Source organism: Aegilops tauschii, chromosome 1 (assembly GCF_002575655.3).
Source record: "Aegilops tauschii subsp. strangulata cultivar AL8/78 chromosome 1, Aet v6.0, whole genome shotgun sequence".
NCBI lineage: Eukaryota > Viridiplantae > Streptophyta > Magnoliopsida > Poales > Poaceae > Aegilops > Aegilops tauschii.
The window spans coordinates 34,398,988-34,417,611 of NC_053035.3; the positions used below are offsets into that span (position 1 = coordinate 34,398,988).

The window sequence follows — 18,624 nt, forward strand, 5'->3', positions numbered from 1 at the left end:
CGTAGTAGAAAAGAAAAGCTCACCGTCCAGCGGGTGCTGGTGCTCCTCATCCTCATCTACTCCGGCGTGCCGTCTTAAAAACTGCCCAGTCCTGGGCGTCTTTTGACCGCTTTTTTACCTATCACCGGACGCTACCGCGTCCTCCCTTTGCTTGCTGCGCCTATCATACCGTCACATCATCATGGGCTTTGGGCAGGGCAGGGCAGCAGATGGATCGTCGGAAACATTTCTTGGTACGCTGGCCGAATTGAATTGGATGGGACTTGCCATTAGACGGAACATTTCTCGCCACTGCTTCCACTGCCTGAACACCAACAAGGCAACAAGTGAGGTGAGTGAACATGAGCACAGAGCCTCCGGACTCTAGTGCATTACGAAGCTAAAAAAATGAATACCCTACTGATTTTGTTAATCAAAATAGCTACACTACACCCTAGTACTAGGCTACTAGCTATGTTATTGCAAGCATATTTTAGGAAGTTGCTCAGAAGTCTACGAAAACTAAGTTCAGTATACTATACTCACAAAGTTGAGACGACAAAAATAATGAGCCAAGCAGAGCGAGACGACGCAGGCAGAGGCATTTCCAATTTTCTACATAAAGAGAGACAGAGCCTCCAGCGCCACCTCAGCGGAGCCCCATGACTTCCCCAATAACTTCACCCCATTACATTACTGTCTCCCTCCCTCTTCCCTGCTCTGCCATTGCATTTGTGGTGCTGCGTTCCTCCTCTACCTAACCAACCCCGACGTCACAGACTCCCACAGCTCCAGCTCCGGCCCCCAAAACCCTATAAACCGTCTGTCTGGCCTCTCCCCACTCCGCCCGAAGGTTGAAGATTCCATTTCTATAGAGGAGTGGCAATGGCGAGGGCCCCGACCATGGTCATCCAGGACGACTACATCGACATGGACCTCTCCCCCTCCTCGCCCAAATGCGCGCTCCTCGAGTTCGAGTTCCAGAGCGCTGGTGGCGGAGGTGCTGGTGTGTCCAGGCGCAGGGAGGAGGCTGCCTACGCGTCGCCTGCGGACGAGCTGTTCTACAGGGGCAAGCTCCTGCCGCTCCACCTGCCGCCACGGCTGCAGCTCGTGCAGAAGCTGCTGCAGGAGCAGCAGGTGAACGTGCCGGAGATCAAGCCGGCGGCGGCGGAGGCGGCGCCGCCTAGTGTGAGCGCGGAGGTGGAGGACGGCGGCGACGGCAAGGTGGGCGCCAAGAGGTATTCTTGGTCCAAGAGGCTGAAGCTGATGAAGCGGTGGACGTCGAGGGAGTACATCAAGTCCCTCTTCCTCGCCAAGGCAGGGGACCTCGGCATCGTCAATGGCGGCTGCGGGAGGGAGCGAGCGGGCCTGCTGGACCAAGGCGAGCTCTGCAGCCACCGCAGGTCATTCTCCGGCATCATCCGGCGGGTGCGCCTGGTGGTGGCGACGAAGGCGGCGGCGACGCCGGGGACCTCGCCGCTCTGCTCCTCGTCCGCCTCGTCCTCCTCCTCGTCGACGCCGTCCTGCGGCAACGGGGAGAGGTTCTTCCTCCGGCCGAGGGCGGCGACGATGCCGGTGCTGAAGCGGAGCAGCAGCGCCGGGTCGGAGGAGGGGGCCATCCAGGGCGCCATTGCCCACTGCAAGCGGTCTCACCAGCAGCTGCTGCAGCAGGGGAGGAAGAGCGCCAGCGGCGTGGTGTTCTACTCCGTGGCCAACACCCCCAGGATCTCCACCTCCGCCGTCGCCGCCGCCGCCGCCAACGAGTCCTCGCAAGAGAGGCAGGAGATGTGCAGGGGATGAGGCTTGGATGTTTCCTTTTCTTTTTTCCCTTCTTTCTTTCTGCTTTTGGGGGGAAATGTTTGTGAAGATGAGCAATGTGCCTGTGAATTACTTGTGAGGAATCAAGAACTTCTCTTTGATTTTTGCCTTGGTTATCATCGTTCTTGTTCATGTCTCCATTCATGTGAATGGATCAGAAGCTCTGTTCTACTAGATGTGTGACCAAAAGATCAAAAATGCTTCCACCATTGATTGATCATTGATCTTGACAAGTGTTGCTGGGATTGGGAAGCATCATATACACCATTGCTACACCACCTTGAGTGAACAAACTATTGTGTGTGGGGGCAGGGGTGAGCGTACGGCGCTGGGCCTGATGAATGGTGCTATGCTAGGGTGGCACTGACTTGGTGGCAGATTTGATTCCACTCAAAGTACACACTACTTGACCATACCCTCTCCTGTGCAAAATATTCATTCCAATCCGGTGTTATAAATTGGGTCATGCATGCTTTCACCTACCTCGCACACCTTGCTCCCCCTCCATGCCTTTGCCAACTTCTGCTCCACGCTGCATCTCGCCATGCCTTGCCTTGGCTTCAAAACAAAGACTTTGTGATGCACTAGTACTCCATGGAAAATGCTTGCTTTTCTTTGAACCTACACATGGCCGGCCAATGGAGTAGGTGAAGATGGTTAGATGACTGTCCTATCTGCACATCCAAAAGGAATAGCCAACATAAACTACTGCAAGTACTCTCTTGTAAATTAAAAACTACTCCCTCTGTTCCTAAATATAAGTCTTTTTAGAGATTCCACTAGATGGACTACATACGGAGCAAAATAAATGAACCTACACTTAAATTGCATCTATATACATCCGTATGTGGTTCATAGTAGAATCTCTACGAAGACTTATATTTAGGAATGGAGGGAGTAGAATGTGGCCATTGTAACTAGTAGTAGTAATCAGGAAATCATTTGAACTTTTGTGATTGTGTCCTACCGGAGATACTTAGCTTTATATGTTTGCTGGAAATTAATAATTATGTGAAGGAGATACCTGGAACAGTTGGAAGGTAGTACTAGCAAGCAATGCTGCATAGGGCGCCGAGTCACTGACAAAGCCACACAACACAATAGGGTGGCCAAAAGGCTCGCAGCCTTGGCTTGTGATGATGATTGCCAGTTCCCCAGTCCTCCCCTCCACCACGGCTTGTCCTCCATCTTCTTCTGATCGGGACGTGTCATTGTCACGCAATGCAAGCACACCACAACAACCACCACCACAGGCCCGGCCCGCCCAGCCGAGCACGAGCCAGAGCCGGAGGAAGTGAGAGAAATCTCACAAAGCGCACGGGAGATTCCCCTCCTTTCACCGTCCATCTCTCAGTGACAGTTAAAGCCAGCACAGCTCAGGGTTTAGCAGCAGCATCTTGGAACAAAACCCTAATGCAGGCAGAGAGAATCTTCCCCCCGGTGGCCATTGGGGGAAAAGGCCTCGCCTTTCTGTTGCTCGGGCGGAGGGGAAAAGCTGGAGAGAGATTTCCCATCCATGGCTAACCGGTCGTGCAGAATGATTGCTTCCTTGCTTCCTTCCTCCTGGGCTCCAGCGAGCGAGCGAGGGCACGTACAGATACGAACCAAAGAAAGCGTGGAATCAGCATCCAGAAACAGTAGAGACCCAAGTGCTGCTGCTTGTACAGTATTATTTTTTGGCCACCAGCGTATTTGCAAGCCTGAAAAAAGTGAAAATACCATGGAGGTGAAGCAGAGGAACAATGGAGCCACTGTTGGGTTGCTGGCTAGCATCTGGTACAACATTGGTTATTTTCATGGCATTGCGTTGCAGCGGGAGGACAGACAGGGGTGGCAGATGGTTTGACTGAGGGGTCAAAGTTATGGAGAGAACGCGTAATGTAATACGGGCATCTCACTGAACCCATGGACCGAGATATGCTTGTTTATCATGCTGATGGCAGTAGTGGTAGTAGACTAGACTAGCAGCACAGTGAAATGCAACTAACCGCAAGGCAGGACGGGACAGGACAGGACAGAGGCGGGCTTCAATGCCCCATGCAACAGACTTACCTAATTTCATGTGACACTAAGGGCGGTAATTTTATATTACGTGCAGGCAGGCAGGCATTTTTTCTTCTCTACGGGTGGCAGAAGACAGGGGATGAGACAAAACGGGATTAATACCTGTGGACAGCCAGAGAGGCGCCATCTTCCTTCCTTCCCCCCACACACCTGTTGCATTCCAACAAGCATCAGTACTGTACTACTATCACAGATTAATCTTTTTTCTCTAACACAGGTACTACTGCAGGTTAATCTTTTAGCGAGGGAGACATGCCAAAGCCATACCTTGGCCGGTTGCTGAGTCCTCAACAGTGTAGGTTTTGCCTGATTCCTGACTGACTCCTCCGTGTGCAAACGCCAAGGGCTGCACTCAGACAGGCACCGGCCATATGTCACGTGCATAATCTTACGACTGGAAGCTCCATGATTACAGCAATGCACATACCCTCTGGTTTCTCAACCCAGAATGGATAGATTTCACAGAACCTCGAGTGTTTTTTGCCAATACTACTTGTTAGGAGTACCACACGTTTGGTTTTGCCTCTTGACACAGGGAAACACACATGTTTTCCTATAACACGGCACAAACGGAAAGCGAAAATGTACTCAAATACAAAATCATGAACTAAGAAGAGAATCAAAAGCGTCCGCTTGAGATGCCTGCAGCCTTCCTGCAATGTGGTACATAGTCTATCTACTCACTGATGAGAAACATAGATACCCAAAAATGCTGCACTTTTTTGCTGCTCAGAGTGTGTTTGTTCATTGGGAGCTCTGGAGACATGCATGTGAGGACAAGTAAGCTAAATACAACGGCAAAAGTTGAACCAGGTTGAAGATAAACGGTGCAGGCAGGTTCAGGGGGGGCCATCATGTAGGCAGCTGCTGCAATGCTAGATAAGTTGGACTACTTCTCTGGACACGACAAAATCTAATCAGGGCACCATTCTGTATAACAAGCAATTTTCAGATACTCCCTCCGTTCCAAAATAGATGATCCAACTTTGTACTAAAGTTAGTACAAAGTTGAGTCATCTATTTTGGAACAGAGGGAGTATGAGTGTGTCTAGCTAGTCTTAATGCACATACAGAGTTGCATCATGCTCGAGTTTCTCACTCACAAATACCTTGAACAGTACACTAGGAAGCACCAAATGATTATACATTCATAGCTTTAATCTGTTGATACATGTTGTCGATTGGTACATAAAGCTGAGGATGATGCTTGCTTGCTTTCACATGAAAAATGGAAAACACCTTGCATGCAGATAATTTGCAAAAACATGTATACTGAAATAAAATTCGCTACTATAGAATATCAACAATGGACAGGACCACAGTAAAGGCTCATGTGAAGGTTTAGCCTCACAACAATCTGCATAAAGGAAAACAAAATAGTAAAAAACCAATCACGAAGTGAAGCAAATGTCTTGCACTACAGCTTCATGTTACCTTTGTTTTGTCATTAACACCAACATAGCAAGATAGCTTCTTGTCCATGGCTAGCTCTTTTCGAGCCCACCGAAGTTGTATGCCGTCACACTTTTCATCTGGATATTGTTCACAAGAACGAATTGAATGATAAGCAGAGGATATTCTTTGCTCCGAAGAAAATGGAGAAATAAATTTTAACTCTAAGGGAAACTTTGTCAAGTTGAATAAAGGTTGATACACTTTTAAAAGATTCAGAAAGCTCACTCAAACTAGAAAATATAAAAATAACCTATCTATTGTGGAGTTCAGTCTTTCTCCAGGACAACCATATCTACCTTACAGTTTTCACAAGTTTGCATCTCTGTTATCTGAACTAGTCCATGTTACCTGATTTTGGATGTTGCAGACAGAGAAGGCCTCCGAAGTCTCTTGTAGAGCATTAGCAGCTGTATTACGTTCCCTTAGAGCGCGAGGGGACACGAATTTGTTATGACGTACCTGTACCTGGAATAAAATTCGGACAGATATCGCCATAAGAATTTCTACAGGTATAAGACAGGGGATAAGACAAAACAGGATTGATACCTGTGGACAGAGAGGCGTCATCTTCCCCACACCTGTTGAATTCCAACATCAGCACTACAGGTTAATATTTTTCCTCTCACAAGTAGAGGTTAACCTTAGTGGGAGAGTCAGAGAGACATGGCAAAACCATACCTTTGGCCGGTTGCTGAACAGTGCTGGTTTCCAATGAGTAACATTGCCTGATTCCTGACTCCTCCGGTTGCATTCAGACAGGCACCGGCCATATGTCACGTGTACAATTTCACAATGGACAGCTCCATGATTGCAGCAATGCACATACTCTCTGGTTTCCAGATCCAGAATTGATTCCACAGAACCATAGATATTTTGAAATAAATAAACCATGGGAGTAAGACACGTTATGTTTCCCCTTCGACAAAAACACACATATTTTCAATAACATATGTAACAAATATTAAGCAAAATGCACTCAAATATGCTATCATGAACTACGAAAGGGATCAAAAGCACCTGCTTAGGATGCCTGCAACATTCCTGGGATATGGTACATAGTCTATCACTGATAAGAAACCTAGATGCCCAAAAATGCTTCACTTTTTCCTGCTCAGAGCGTGATTGTTCAATGGAACTCAAGAGACATGCACATGAGCACAAGCAAGCTAAATACAAGAGCAAAAGTTGAACTAGATTGAAGATAAATAATGCAGGCATGTTCAGGGATCCCCCCTCCTGTAGGCAGCTGCTGCAATGGTAGATAAGTTGTACTACTTTTTCTGGACGCAGACAAAATCTAATCATGGCACCATTCTGAATAGCAAGCAATTTGCAGATATGAGTTTACCATCTAATTCCATACTCTCAGCTTGAAAAAAAAATCATACAAGTGATGATCATTTAGCTGGAAACGCGATCTTCTCTCTCAGCTAGTCTTATTGCATATACAGAGTTGAATCATGCTCAGTGTCGCAGTCACAACTTGATGCCCACAAATAACTTGAATATTGTACTATTGGAATCACTAAATAATTATACATTCATGGTTTTAAGCTGTTGATACAGGTAGTCAATTGGTACATACAGCTGAGAGGATGCTTGCCTGATTTCTCATGAAAATGAAAAATATCGTACATGCGCATAATTTGCATAAATTGCCAAAAAAATAACTACTATGCAATACAGGACACACTAAGGGCTCATTGGGAGGCTTAGCCTGATGACAATCTGCATAGATTAATACAATGTTAGAAGAAAAATATCAATCACAAACTGAAGCAAATGTCATGCACTACAGCTGTGTGTTACCTTTGTTTTGTCATTCACACAAATATGGTCGGATAGCTTCTTATCCATAGCAAGCTCTTTTCCAGCCCACCAAAGTTGTATGCTGTCAAGCTTTTCATCTGGATATTGTTCACAAGAACGAATTGAGTAGTAAGCAGAGGATATCCCGTGTTCCAAAGAAAATGGAGAAATAAATTAAAACTCTAGTGGAGGAATAAAGGTTGATATGCTTTTAAGAGATTCAGATAGCTCAGTGAAACCAGGAAATATACAAAATAACCTATATATTGTGGAGTCTTTCTCCAGGACAACTGTATCTACATTACAGTTTTCGCAAATTTGCATCTCTGGTACCTAAACTCACTCTTGTTACCTGATTTTGGATGTTGTGGACACAAGGCCTCTTAAGTCTCTTGTAGAGCACTAGCAGCTGTTTTTTCAATATTCTTGATATGTTCCTTGGCCGGTTGCTGAATCCTGAACTCCGTCTGCAAACGCCAAGAGTTGCATTCAGACAAGGCACCGGCCATATGTCACGTGTATAATCTCACGATGGACAGCTCCATGATTGCAGCAATGCACATACTCTCTGGTTTCTCAATCCAGAACAGATTTCACAGAACCTTGAGTGTGTTTTGCCAATAATTATAGGAGTACCACACGTTTTGGTTTCGCCTTTGACAGAAACACAAATGTTTCCTATGATATATGGCACTAATGGTAAGCAAAATTTACTCAAATGTAAAATCAAGAACTAAGAAAGGGATAAAAAGCACCTGCTTAAGATCCCGTAGCCTTCCTGCAATGTGGTACATAGTCTATCTGCTCAGTGATAAGAAACCTAGATACCCAAAAAAATGCTTCACTTTTTGCTGCTCAGAGTGTGTTTGTTCATTGGAACTCAAGAGACATCCATGTGAGGACAAGCAAGCTAAATACAACAGCAAAAGTTGAACCAGATCGAAGATAAATGGTGCAGGCATGTTCAGGGGGGGCGATCATGTAGGCAGCTGCTGCAATGCTAGATAAGTTGGACTACTTCTCTGGACACGAGAAAATATAATCAGGGCACCATTCTGAATAACAAGCAATTTGCACAATGAGTTTGTCTACCACCAGATTGCATACTCCCAGCTTCAAAAGATCATACGAGTGATGATCATTTAGCAGGAAATGTAATTTTCTCTCTTAGCTAGTCTTATTGCACACACAGAGTTGAATCATGATCAAATGTATTACTCATTCACAGCTTGATGCCCCGAAATACCTTGAACATTGTACAATGAAACATTCAGTGATTATACTGTGATTGTTTTAACCTGTTGATACATGTTGTCCATTGGTACATGAAGCTGAAGATGGTGCCTGTTTGTTTTCTCACGAAAATGAAAAACAACTTACATGTGCCTAATTTGCATAAATGCATATACTACTCAAAAGAAAAATTCACTACTCCCTCTATCATAATATAAGACGTTTTTTGATACTCTTTTTTGATACAAAGGGAGTATCCAAAACGTTATGTATTTTGATACAGAGGGAGTACTAGGAAATATCAATGACGGACAGGACAACACTAAAGGCTCGTTGGGAGGCTTAGCCTGATGACAATCTGCATAGATTAATACAATGTTAGTAAAAAATCAATCACAAACTGAAGCAAATGTCATGGAATACAGTTGTTTGTTACCTTTGTTTTGTCATTAACACCAATATAGTCAGATAGCTTCTTATGCATAGCTAGCTCTTTTCCAGCCCACCAAAGTTGTATGCTGTCACGCTTTTCATCTGGATATTGTTTACAAGAACGAATTAAATACTAAGAAGAGGATATCCCGCGTTCCAGAGAAAATGGAGAAATAAATTTAAACTCTAAAGGAAACTTTGTCAAGTTGAATAGAGGTTGATACACTTTTAAGACATTCAGATAGCTCACAGAAACCAGGAAATATACAGAATAACCTACCTATTGTGGAATTCAGTCTTTCTCCAGGAATACTGTATCTACATTACAGTTTTCGCAAATTTGCATCTCTGGTATCTAAACTCATTCGAGTTACCTGATTTTGGATGTTGCGGACACAAGGCCTCCGAAGTGTCTGGTAGAGCATTAGCAGCTGTCTTTTCAATATTCTTGATATGTTCCCTTAGAGCATGAGGGGACACGAATTTGTTATGACGTACTTGTACCTGCAATAAGATTCGGATAGATCTCAACTCTTCAACCGAAACATTCCAGCAAGGACTATCGTGATATATCAACTCTTAAAGAATTTTGATTGATTGATAATAAGGCAAGGGCTAATTTAGCTTTCATTTCCGAATCTGGAAATACTGACCAAGAACCAAGCAAATAAATTGCATGGGCATGTTCAGAAACAATTATTACATGATGTAGCTGAGAGGGAAGTCAAACCAATGTACAAGACTTCTAAAACACGAAAGTTCTGGCTACCAAATAAGCAAACGCAGAAACACGCTAAGAAACTGCAGGCCAAACCAGCGGCCTTTATGTAGCAACTGTCGATGGTCTGTGACATAGCAGAAGCTAGCTTTTCATCATCTACATTTTCTTGAATGCTAAATAAAAGTTCTGAAATGATTGTTATTCAGACAAAAAGAAACAATGGTTTCGCTTGTTAATGTAACAAATGTCTGCAAGCCCTTTAAACTGCATGCCAAAGCGCCATAGACAGTAGCGACACCGGTTCATTCGCAAGTATACACACATGACACTTCCCAGACACTAAGCTCCGTTCAAACAAACCATGTTTCGGTGTCAACATAAAAATTACAAAAAATAAAGGAACTCATTAATTCTTATTGGCTGGTGCAACCTCAGCTTATAATCCTGTTCAGTACATTCAGTACAATGTACATGAATGATGTAGCAGCAGCATAAGTTCATCACACCAGTAGGCAGGGGTAGTACAAGTAACAAAATCACACACATGTCTACAATTCCCCCCTTCATGGAGCTCAGTTCTAAGCCTGATGCGCTCAATCAACTGTATACTAGCTATCGACATCGATCCACACCTGAAGCCTCAAAGCTACAGAACATCATACTCCGAATTCAATCCCACAAACAAATCCAGGCATCTGAGTTGAGCAACCAGTGAAACGAATCGAGAAACTTTACCTTGGAGGCGTAGGCTTCGGCCTCCGACAGAGCCCTCTCCAGCTCGCCGCTCGGGCACCTCTCTGCAACCGCAACAAAAACATCAGCGCGTCAGTCTGAATTCGATCCGCTCATCCATGGCAGCGGCTAGCGCGACGCGGCGCCGGGAAGTTTTATCACTCGCCTCGGAGGCGGCGGCAGAGGGAGAGGACGCGGGCCTGGAGCCCGGCGGTGCCCGCGAGCGCGGCCGCCACGTCCGCGACGGCGGCGGTGGCGGCGCACTCGTACAGGAACTCCATCTCCTCCTCTACCTCCGATGGGGATGGGGACGGGGACGAGGAGGAGGTCGACGATTTCACGTGCAGCACCACCATGTCTGTCGCTCGCTTGCTCGCGCCGAAGATTCTGGAAGCTTCCTCCGGCTCGGGGATGGACCGGACCGGCCCAGCGTACGTGCTCAATGTGTCCAAGGAGGGAAGCTAGCGGCCGTTTGATCATAATCACACGGTGGGGAGTGAGACAAGCATTTAGCAACAAAAAATGTATAGCGTATTTTGGATAAGCCCACAGAGCGAATACCACGGCCTCCTTCGGCCCTCGGCCCATTTATATTTCTTGGCCTTGAAGCGCAGCTTTGAGAGTAGGTTTTCTACAGGTGTGGTTTTCCTCTCGTTTCTTCATTTTCCTTATTCTGACCTAGCTCCTTTTTGAATTTTTAAAATTTCTGAATATTTTTGAAATCTTGAACATTGTTTGAATTTATGTACATTCAAAATTAGTGATTTAAAAAAAATCATGATTTTTGTAAATGCTAAATATTTTTAAAATTCATGAACACTTGTGCACTTTATGACCATTGTTTGAATTCATGGTCATTTAAAATATGTCAAAAACCTGTTTTTTAACCAAACAACATCATTTGGTTTTTTCAGAAACAAATAGAATGGTTTCTCTCGGCAAAAAAGCCTGCGCAAGGTGTGCACACTTTTGGGTGGTTCCACGCATCGAGCATGGAATAGGAGCTCCCTCATTGCGAGCGGGACCTCCTAACCGGCGCCTGTTGCGTCAGTTTTCCTTCTTGGCGCACAGAGCTGCCCCAATTGGGCTGGCCCATTTGTGCAGTACACTAGCAGGGTGCGAGGCACTGTAAGCGTTTCAAGTACTGTAGCAATATCAGCTACTTCAGCATCCTGAGGTACTATACTTCTGACAAGACTTCTCATGAACATATACCAAATTCACATGATTACTTATGACAAGACTTCTCACATGTCCTTAAGAATAAAAGTAACTACTCACAAATCATATTCATGTTCAAGATCAGAGGGGTGTTGAATATCATTAAGGATCTAAACATATAATCTTCCACCAAATAAACCAACTAGCATCAACTACAAGATGTAATCAACACTATTAGCAACCCATGGAGGCGGCAGCGAACATGGACGCCAAGGAATACACCAGGTGGAGCGGTGCGCGTGCAGACCATCGTGATGGGTTGTGCTGGCCGAACCAAGCCCTGGCGGGGCGCACGGCTGGACGAGATCCAGACCGTTGTCAGCAGCCCGCATGGGTGGAGCTTGGAGCTGAGCATGAGATTTGTTTGGACAAAAATATTGGCGCAAGGACCAAGGATCAGGCGTGATGTTATCTAAAAAAGGAAAGAAATACAAGCCCAGAAGCTACCTGTGACGGATTGGAGTTTGACTAGCTAGCTTGTCATTGATCTCCTTTGGTACGTGCACACAGGAAGGCTACAAGGGGTTTTATTTTGGTCTCCTTTGTTTGGTACACAATTTGTGTATGGATGTCAGTCAGGGTTGAGGATTTGGGAGCCTGGAGCGCGTCATACAGGATCATGCAAACACAGGGCGTCCAAGACATGAACAGATGTGCAAGCAGTTGTGATGTAGGATGGAGCATGATTGCAGTCGGATATGTTCAGCTGGGTTGGACTGGACAGTCTGACGGATCGACGCGAGTCGGTTGGTCCAGAAGATGATGGTGGAATCAGCGACATCGACGTAAAAGTGTGATGGTGACCGACTTCTGGGGTGTGGAAACACGTGACACATGTCCAAGGGCTTGTGTGGCTTCGACAAGACAATGGCGTGGGGTTGACTCAAGATGGTGCACTTGAGAGTTTGAAGTCGATGGGGCGTGAGGGTGGACTGATCGTCTACCATGGAGTGATGTTGAAGGTGGAGCTGAAGTATAATAAAGACTTCACTCGGTGCTGATTGAGGGGCTACAGCGTAAGTCGACGGAGTCGAAGCCTATTCAGGCGGGGGAGAGCAAGTGATGCGTAATTCGGACTGGAGCCAGTGGTCTGATGGAAACGTGAAACTCGTCATTGGTCGGTGATGATCGGTGGTACTCTGCAGTGAGGGTTGAGTGATGTTGGTTCGCGACCCTTGAGACTCGATCGGAACAGCAGAGGCTTGACGCGGTAATAGCGGCGAGGCGTGCGGTATGCATGGGGCATGGAGACGGGCCAGGGCTCTGGTGGTCATACATGTGGTGAGACAACTGCGAATTTGATTCGGGATGACTACAAGCAATGGTGAAATTTCTTCTAGTTTCAGACGGGCAATCAAGAAAGGAGCAGTGGTGTTGATTTCAGGTAACTCTTATGTATGACACGTAATATGTGAGTTGTTCACTTTCACGCAGGTCAGTGAATGGGGTGTGATGGTGTTGGACGGATACTATGAAAGTTGGGAACACAAACTAGAGCAAGGGGAAATTAATTTCGCTCGAGCGTTGACTGTGGTCAAGAAAAGGATGGACTACAGGTTGCAGGCGAAGTCACATGGAGTCTTTGGAGTAGCAACGGTACTCATGGAATAAACTCAGTCCAATGTACATGAATATTTGACACATGGACGAATTCAAGGTGGTGGAGAATATTCGGCAAGGTGAAGTTTGTTAGAGTTGTGTCGAATATTATATACAAGGTAGGTTATAGTTCGATTCTGAGTTGTATTGTGTTTACAGGGTACGAAGTCGTGTCCAATTAGGACACTTGTATCTTAGGCCTCTCATATATAGTGGGAGTAGACACACGATGTAATCTATGCCAACGTAATAGCACAGGCACACGGGGGAGCTGGCGGCGCGTGCCGGCGCCCGGATAGCCGAGGTGCGGTATTATGACGGTGTCATGGAAGGAGCGCCCGTAGTCAGACCCCGAGGATGTAGCCATATTGATGAATCTTATTAATAAATCTCAGTGTCATGCTCGTGTGATTGCTTAATCCTTAAATAATTAACTACATGCCTTGAATTTATTCTAAACACAGAGTCCTCAGTCTCGGCCCGGTCTAGGCGCGGAAGCTACCCAAAGGAACCGAACCTTAGTGATCTCCCTGGAATGTTCACAATACCATGAATAGTTCATTGTTTACGTGTTGAGTTGTTAGTCACTAGCCCATGCATGCAATCGCACTGGTTGATTACTAGGGTTTTTTTAACTAAAACTAGATGACCCGCTGCGCCCATGGCGCAAAGGCCGAGAGCAAGCCAATTATTAAAAGAATGTACATCAAAAATATGTAGACACATAAGAAAACATATGAAAATAAGTACTGATTGATAATAGATAGATGGTTGCTGATGGTACATGTTTCTAAGAAGCGTACGAACTATCATTTACAATGTTATGAGCAAGGCATGTAGATAGGCAGAGCTACATTAGACAAATGTATCACGGGATGTTTAGAACGATTTCTTCGAGGCAAATCTTCATAGCTGTTGTTCTTCATGGCCCAAGGTGCACATATGTCTCACATCCGATGCAAATATGGCGCTGCGTGCCCACCATGCGAGGCAGCGGGCGCGGGACACCACGGCGGAACCATCGTCGATCTCACGTCCATCGGCAACATGCAGACTCCATGCTTTGACAAGAGTAGTTCATGGATACATCAACGCCTCAAGTCCCATGAGTTGTTGTGTGTCCCATGTCCTACTCTACCTCGCCATTTACCGCACTTCCACTTCGAGGGGCACAACCAACCGTCGGACATGGACACTACTGAAACATTAAGGACGGTCACCGGTGGAAATTTAGAATAGTTTTATGTTACATGTAATCGTATGGATTTGATGATTTGCAAATGGGATATCCGATTGCGGTTTTTTGTTTGTTCACTATTTGCAGACACATCTGGACACATCCGCACGTTTGGGAAAGGATTTTGATACTTGTGATTGTAGATGCTCTTATATTAAGATAAGTGGGAATAAATCTGACGAAACAATACTGATTATACCAATTACATAAAGTACAAGTTAGCATCAAAGATAATATTACAACCGTACCATTGTGACAAAGAGCCACACACTCTGGAGTCTGGACACCTATACACACGGGTTGCACATATGACATATAACGCCAGAGATAACCATGTGGTGGATTGTTGTCCTTTTCCATCGACCAGTTCATCCTCTTCCTCTCCCCACTGTACTCGAGAAAGCACCTGCTAGAGACGGCTCACGCTGGGCTCCATCTGCAGCTCAGAGGCGCTGCGGCTCCAACTGCATCTCGGTGGTCCGGCAGCTCGGAGGCGCAGCAGCTCCAACTGCATCTCGGTGGTCTGGCAGCTCCAACTGCAACTCGGCGGTCCGGCAGCTCCCGCTATAGCTTGAAGCTGCGGAATCGGCAGATGGCGCCGCTGTCACTCGTATCGGCGAGCCAAATCCTCATAGTTGTTGTTGTCGCTCCCTGCCGAAGGTGGCATTTGTTCTGGCTGTGTGGCAGCCTGGCACTCCCTAAAGCTAGTTACTTTCCACGGCAAGGGAGGCTCCAACAAGCCCACGGCAGTCGCCGTTGCTGCTCAGGTAAAAACTAACCTCCTTCGGTGTTTGATGAATCTGTATAATTTTTGTGATTCAATTCCACTGTAGCACAAGGGGCACCATGATCTACTATTTTGTCGAGAGTAGTGGCATGGCAAAGTACATCTTCGTTTTCTGAAAAATAGAACAAGATGCAGGGACTGATCACTCGTAGAAGTAAACTCCAAAAGGAGAAGCTTATAACTTCACTAAATAACTATACCAGGAGCAACATTACTAATTACATCCTCATGGTTTCGTCATTTACAACAGGCCTAGTTGGAAAATAGCCTGTCAGGCCATTGACGTTGTTGATGTGGTGCATTGGCCCACATCAGTGAACCATCGTCGGAGTTGAACTTGTTGATGGACAATGACAGAATGCATCCCCTGAATGAAGTGAGCATTTTCCTGTTTGTTTATCTAGCCTCTCATTCTTACCTTAGACATACAAATGAAAAAAGAGGTACTCCCTCCATCCGAAAAAGTTTGTCCCAGGCTTGTTTCTCAAATGGATGTATCTAGCACTAATTTGATGCTAGAATAGTGCTAGATACATCCATTTGAGAAACAAGCTTTTTCGGACAGAGGGAGTATGGGAGAAAGAGGGTGGAGACTAAACAAAGATAAACCAAGATACCGAATTAATACATAGTGATAATGAAAATAGAAAACGAAATGTGAATAAAGAGAAACCAAAGACTTGTAAAACAGAGAGTAAGAATGAACAACGAGGACCTAGCACTACTATGTTAATAGGCAAGTCTCAAGAGTAGTGTTGATACTTAGATGAGTGATGCAACGTTGGAGTACTAATTAGTGGCTGGGACTGCTCCAACCATCGAGCGGGGTATATTGTATATAATACATAGTTGAGTGATCGCCTTTAGATGTTTCAGATGTTGAAGAGTATTTTCCAATGAACATATATATTATGCTATGCATCCTGACATATGCACTTCCTTGGAATTGTTGATATGTATGTATCATTGCTAGCAGCCGTCGTTGGCCTACTTGGAGAACGAATAAGCATTTTAACATAAGGGCATCACAAAAAAAATCAGAATACTAAAACTATGTTAGGTCTACAGTTTTTTTCATGCATCATCTGAGTTTAGTGTACTTTTTGTGCAGCAGCAACCAGAAGCCAAAAGAACCCAATACTGTACAATCTAAAATAAAAACATGTCCACAAGCTTAATAACATTGAAAGTCTGAGTCCTACTACAACAGTTCAAACAATCAATAGTCAGAAGAGGCTGATACGTCTCCAACGTATATATAATTTTTTATTGTTCCATGCTATTATATATTCTGTTTTTGATGTTTAATGGGCTTTACTATACACTTTTATATTATTTTTGGGACTAACCTATTAACCCAAGGCCCAGTGCAAATTGCTGTTTTTTTGCCTATTTCAGTGTTTTGTAGAAAAGGAATATCAAACGGAGTCCAAACGGAATGAAACCTTCGGGAGCGTGATTTTTGGAACAAACGTGGTCCAGAGGACTTGGAGTGGACGTCAAGAAATCAACGAGGAGGCCACGAGGCAGGGAGGCGCGCCCCCACCCTCGTGGGCCCCTCGCAGCTCCACCGACCTACTTCTTCCTTCTATATATACCCATGTACCCCGAAACCAACCAGGAGCACCACGAAACCCTATTTCCACCGCCGCAACCTTCTATACCCGTGAGATCCCATCTTGGAGCCTTTTCCGGCGCTCCGCCGGAGGGGGAATCGATCATGGAGGGCTTCTACATCAACACCATAGCCTCTCCGATGATGTGTGAGTAGTTTACCACAGACCTTCGGGTCCATAGTTATTAGCTAGATGGCTTCTTCTCTCTCTTTGGATCTCAATACAAAGTTCTCCTCGATCTTCTTGGAGATCTATTCGATGTAACTTTTTTGCGGTGTGTTTATCGAGATCCGATGAATTGTGGGTTTATGATCAAGATTATCTATGAACAATATTTGAATCTTCTCTAAATTCTTTTATGTATGATTTGTTATCTTTGCAAGTCTCTTCGAATTATCAGTTTGGTTTGGCCTACTAGATTGATCTTTCTTGCAATGGGAGAAGTGTTTAGCTTTGGGTTCAATCTTGCGTTGCTCGATCCCAGTGACAGTAGGGGAAACGACACGTATTGTATTGTTGCCATCGAGGATAAAAAGATGGGGTTTATATCATATTGCTTGAGTTTATCCCTCTACATCATGTCATCTTGCCTAATGCGTTACTCTGTTCTTATGAACTTAATACTCAAGATGCATGCTGGATAGCGGTCGATGTGTGGAGTAATAGTGGTAGATACAGGCAGGAGTCGGTCTACTTGTCACGGACGTGATGCCTATATACATGATCATGCCTAGATATTCTCATAATTATGCACTTTTCTATCAATTACTCGACACTAATTTGTTCACCCACCGTAATACTTATGCTATCTTGAGAGAAGCCACTAGTGAAACCTATGGCCCCCGGGTCTATTTTCCATCATATAAGTTTCCAATCTATTTTTACTTTGCAATCTTTACTTTCAATCTTTATCATAAAAATACCAAAAATATTATCATCTCTATCAGATCTCACTTTTGCAAGTGGCCGTGAAGGGATTGACAACCCCTTTATCGCGTTGGTTGCAAGGTTCCTATTTGTTTGTGTAGGTACGAGGGACTTGCGTGTTGCTTCCTACTGGATTGATACCTTGGTTCTCAAAAACTGAGGGAAATACTTACGCTACTTTGCTGCATCACCCTTTCCTATTCAAGGGAAAACCAACGCATGCTCAAGAGGTAGCAAGAAGGATTTCTGGCGCCGTTGCCAGGGAGTCTACGCACAAGTCAAGACATACCAAGTACGCATCACAAACTCTCATCCCTCGCATTACATTATTTGCCATTTGCCTCTCGTTTTCCTCCCCCCACTTCATCCTTGCCGTTTTATTCACCCTCTCTTTCCGTTCGCCTCTTTTTCGCTTGCTTCTTATTTGCTTGTGTGTTGGATTGCTTGCTTGTCACGATGGCTCAAGATAATACTAAATTGTGTGACTTTGCCAATACCAACAACAATGATTTTCTCAGCACTCCGATTGCTCCTCTTACCGATGCTGAATCTTGTGAAATTAATGCTACTTTGTTGAATCTTGTCATGAAAGATCAATTCGCCGGCCTTCCTAGTGAAGATGCCGCTACCCATCTAAACAACTTTGTTGATTTGTGTGATATGCAAAAGAAGAAAGATGTGGATAATGATATTGTTAAATTGAAGCTATTTCCGTTTTCGCTTAGAGATCGTGCTAAAACTTGGTTTTCGTCTTTGCCTAAAAATAGTATCGATTCATGGAATAAGTGCAAAGATGCTTTTATATCTAAGTATTTTCCTCCCGCTAAGATCATCTCTCTTAGAAACGATATTATGAATTTTAAGCAACTTGATCATGAACATGTTTCACAATCTTGGGAGAGGATGAAATTAATGATACGTGGTTTGAACTATGGATGATTATACAAAAAATTTATGCCGGATTAAATTTTGCTTCTAGAAATCTTTTAGATTC

The 18,624-nt window shown here is 44.8% G+C and overlaps 2 protein-coding genes and 1 long non-coding RNA gene across 3 annotated transcripts; 1 reads left to right on the top strand and 2 right to left on the bottom strand.

The window, feature by feature from the left end:
- Positions 1 to 23: 23 nt before the first annotated feature.
- On the bottom strand, positions 24 to 3,057 carry LOC109769322 (uncharacterized). The gene is made up of 3 exons (XR_005759141.2): positions 2,822 to 3,057; positions 2,281 to 2,418; positions 24 to 304 (listed from the first exon to the last, which is right to left on the bottom strand). It is a non-coding gene; the product is annotated as an uncharacterized lncRNA (long non-coding RNA).
- On the top strand, positions 644 to 2,017 carry LOC109769297 (probable membrane-associated kinase regulator 3). The gene has a single exon (XM_020328052.4). It carries the CDS (start codon positions 865 to 867, stop codon positions 1,777 to 1,779), a length of 915 nt encoding a protein of 304 aa, XP_020183641.1. The 5' UTR covers positions 644 to 864; the 3' UTR covers positions 1,780 to 2,017.
- A 5,322-nt stretch (positions 3,058 to 8,379) lies between the features above and the next one.
- On the bottom strand, positions 8,380 to 10,685 carry LOC109769306 (uncharacterized). The gene is made up of 5 exons (XM_040391786.3): positions 10,410 to 10,685; positions 10,247 to 10,308; positions 9,165 to 9,294; positions 8,795 to 8,892; positions 8,380 to 8,716 (listed from the first exon to the last, which is right to left on the bottom strand). Exons 1-5 carry the CDS (start codon positions 10,597 to 10,599, stop codon positions 8,681 to 8,683), a joined length of 516 nt encoding a protein of 171 aa, XP_040247720.1. The 5' UTR covers positions 10,600 to 10,685; the 3' UTR covers positions 8,380 to 8,680.
- Positions 10,686 to 18,624: the final 7,939 nt, after the last annotated feature.

Bases quoted from the DNA above. Each gene is read 5' to 3' on its own strand.
- LOC109769297 (XM_020328052.4), top strand. From the start codon at position 865: ATGGCGAGGGCCCCGACCATGGTCATCCAGGACGACTACATCGACATG.
- LOC109769306 (XM_040391786.3), bottom strand. From the start codon at position 10,599: ATGGTGGTGCTGCACGTGAAATCGTCGACCTCCTCCTCGTCCCCGTCC. The intron at 9,295-10,246 runs GTAAAGTTTCTC...ATCTTATTGCAG, and splicing joins CCGAAGCCTACGCCTCCAAG to GTACAAGTACGTCATAACAA. The intron at 8,717-8,794 runs GTAACAAACAAC...TAATCTATGCAG, and splicing joins GTGTTAATGACAAAACAAAG to ATTGTCATCAGGCTAAGCCT.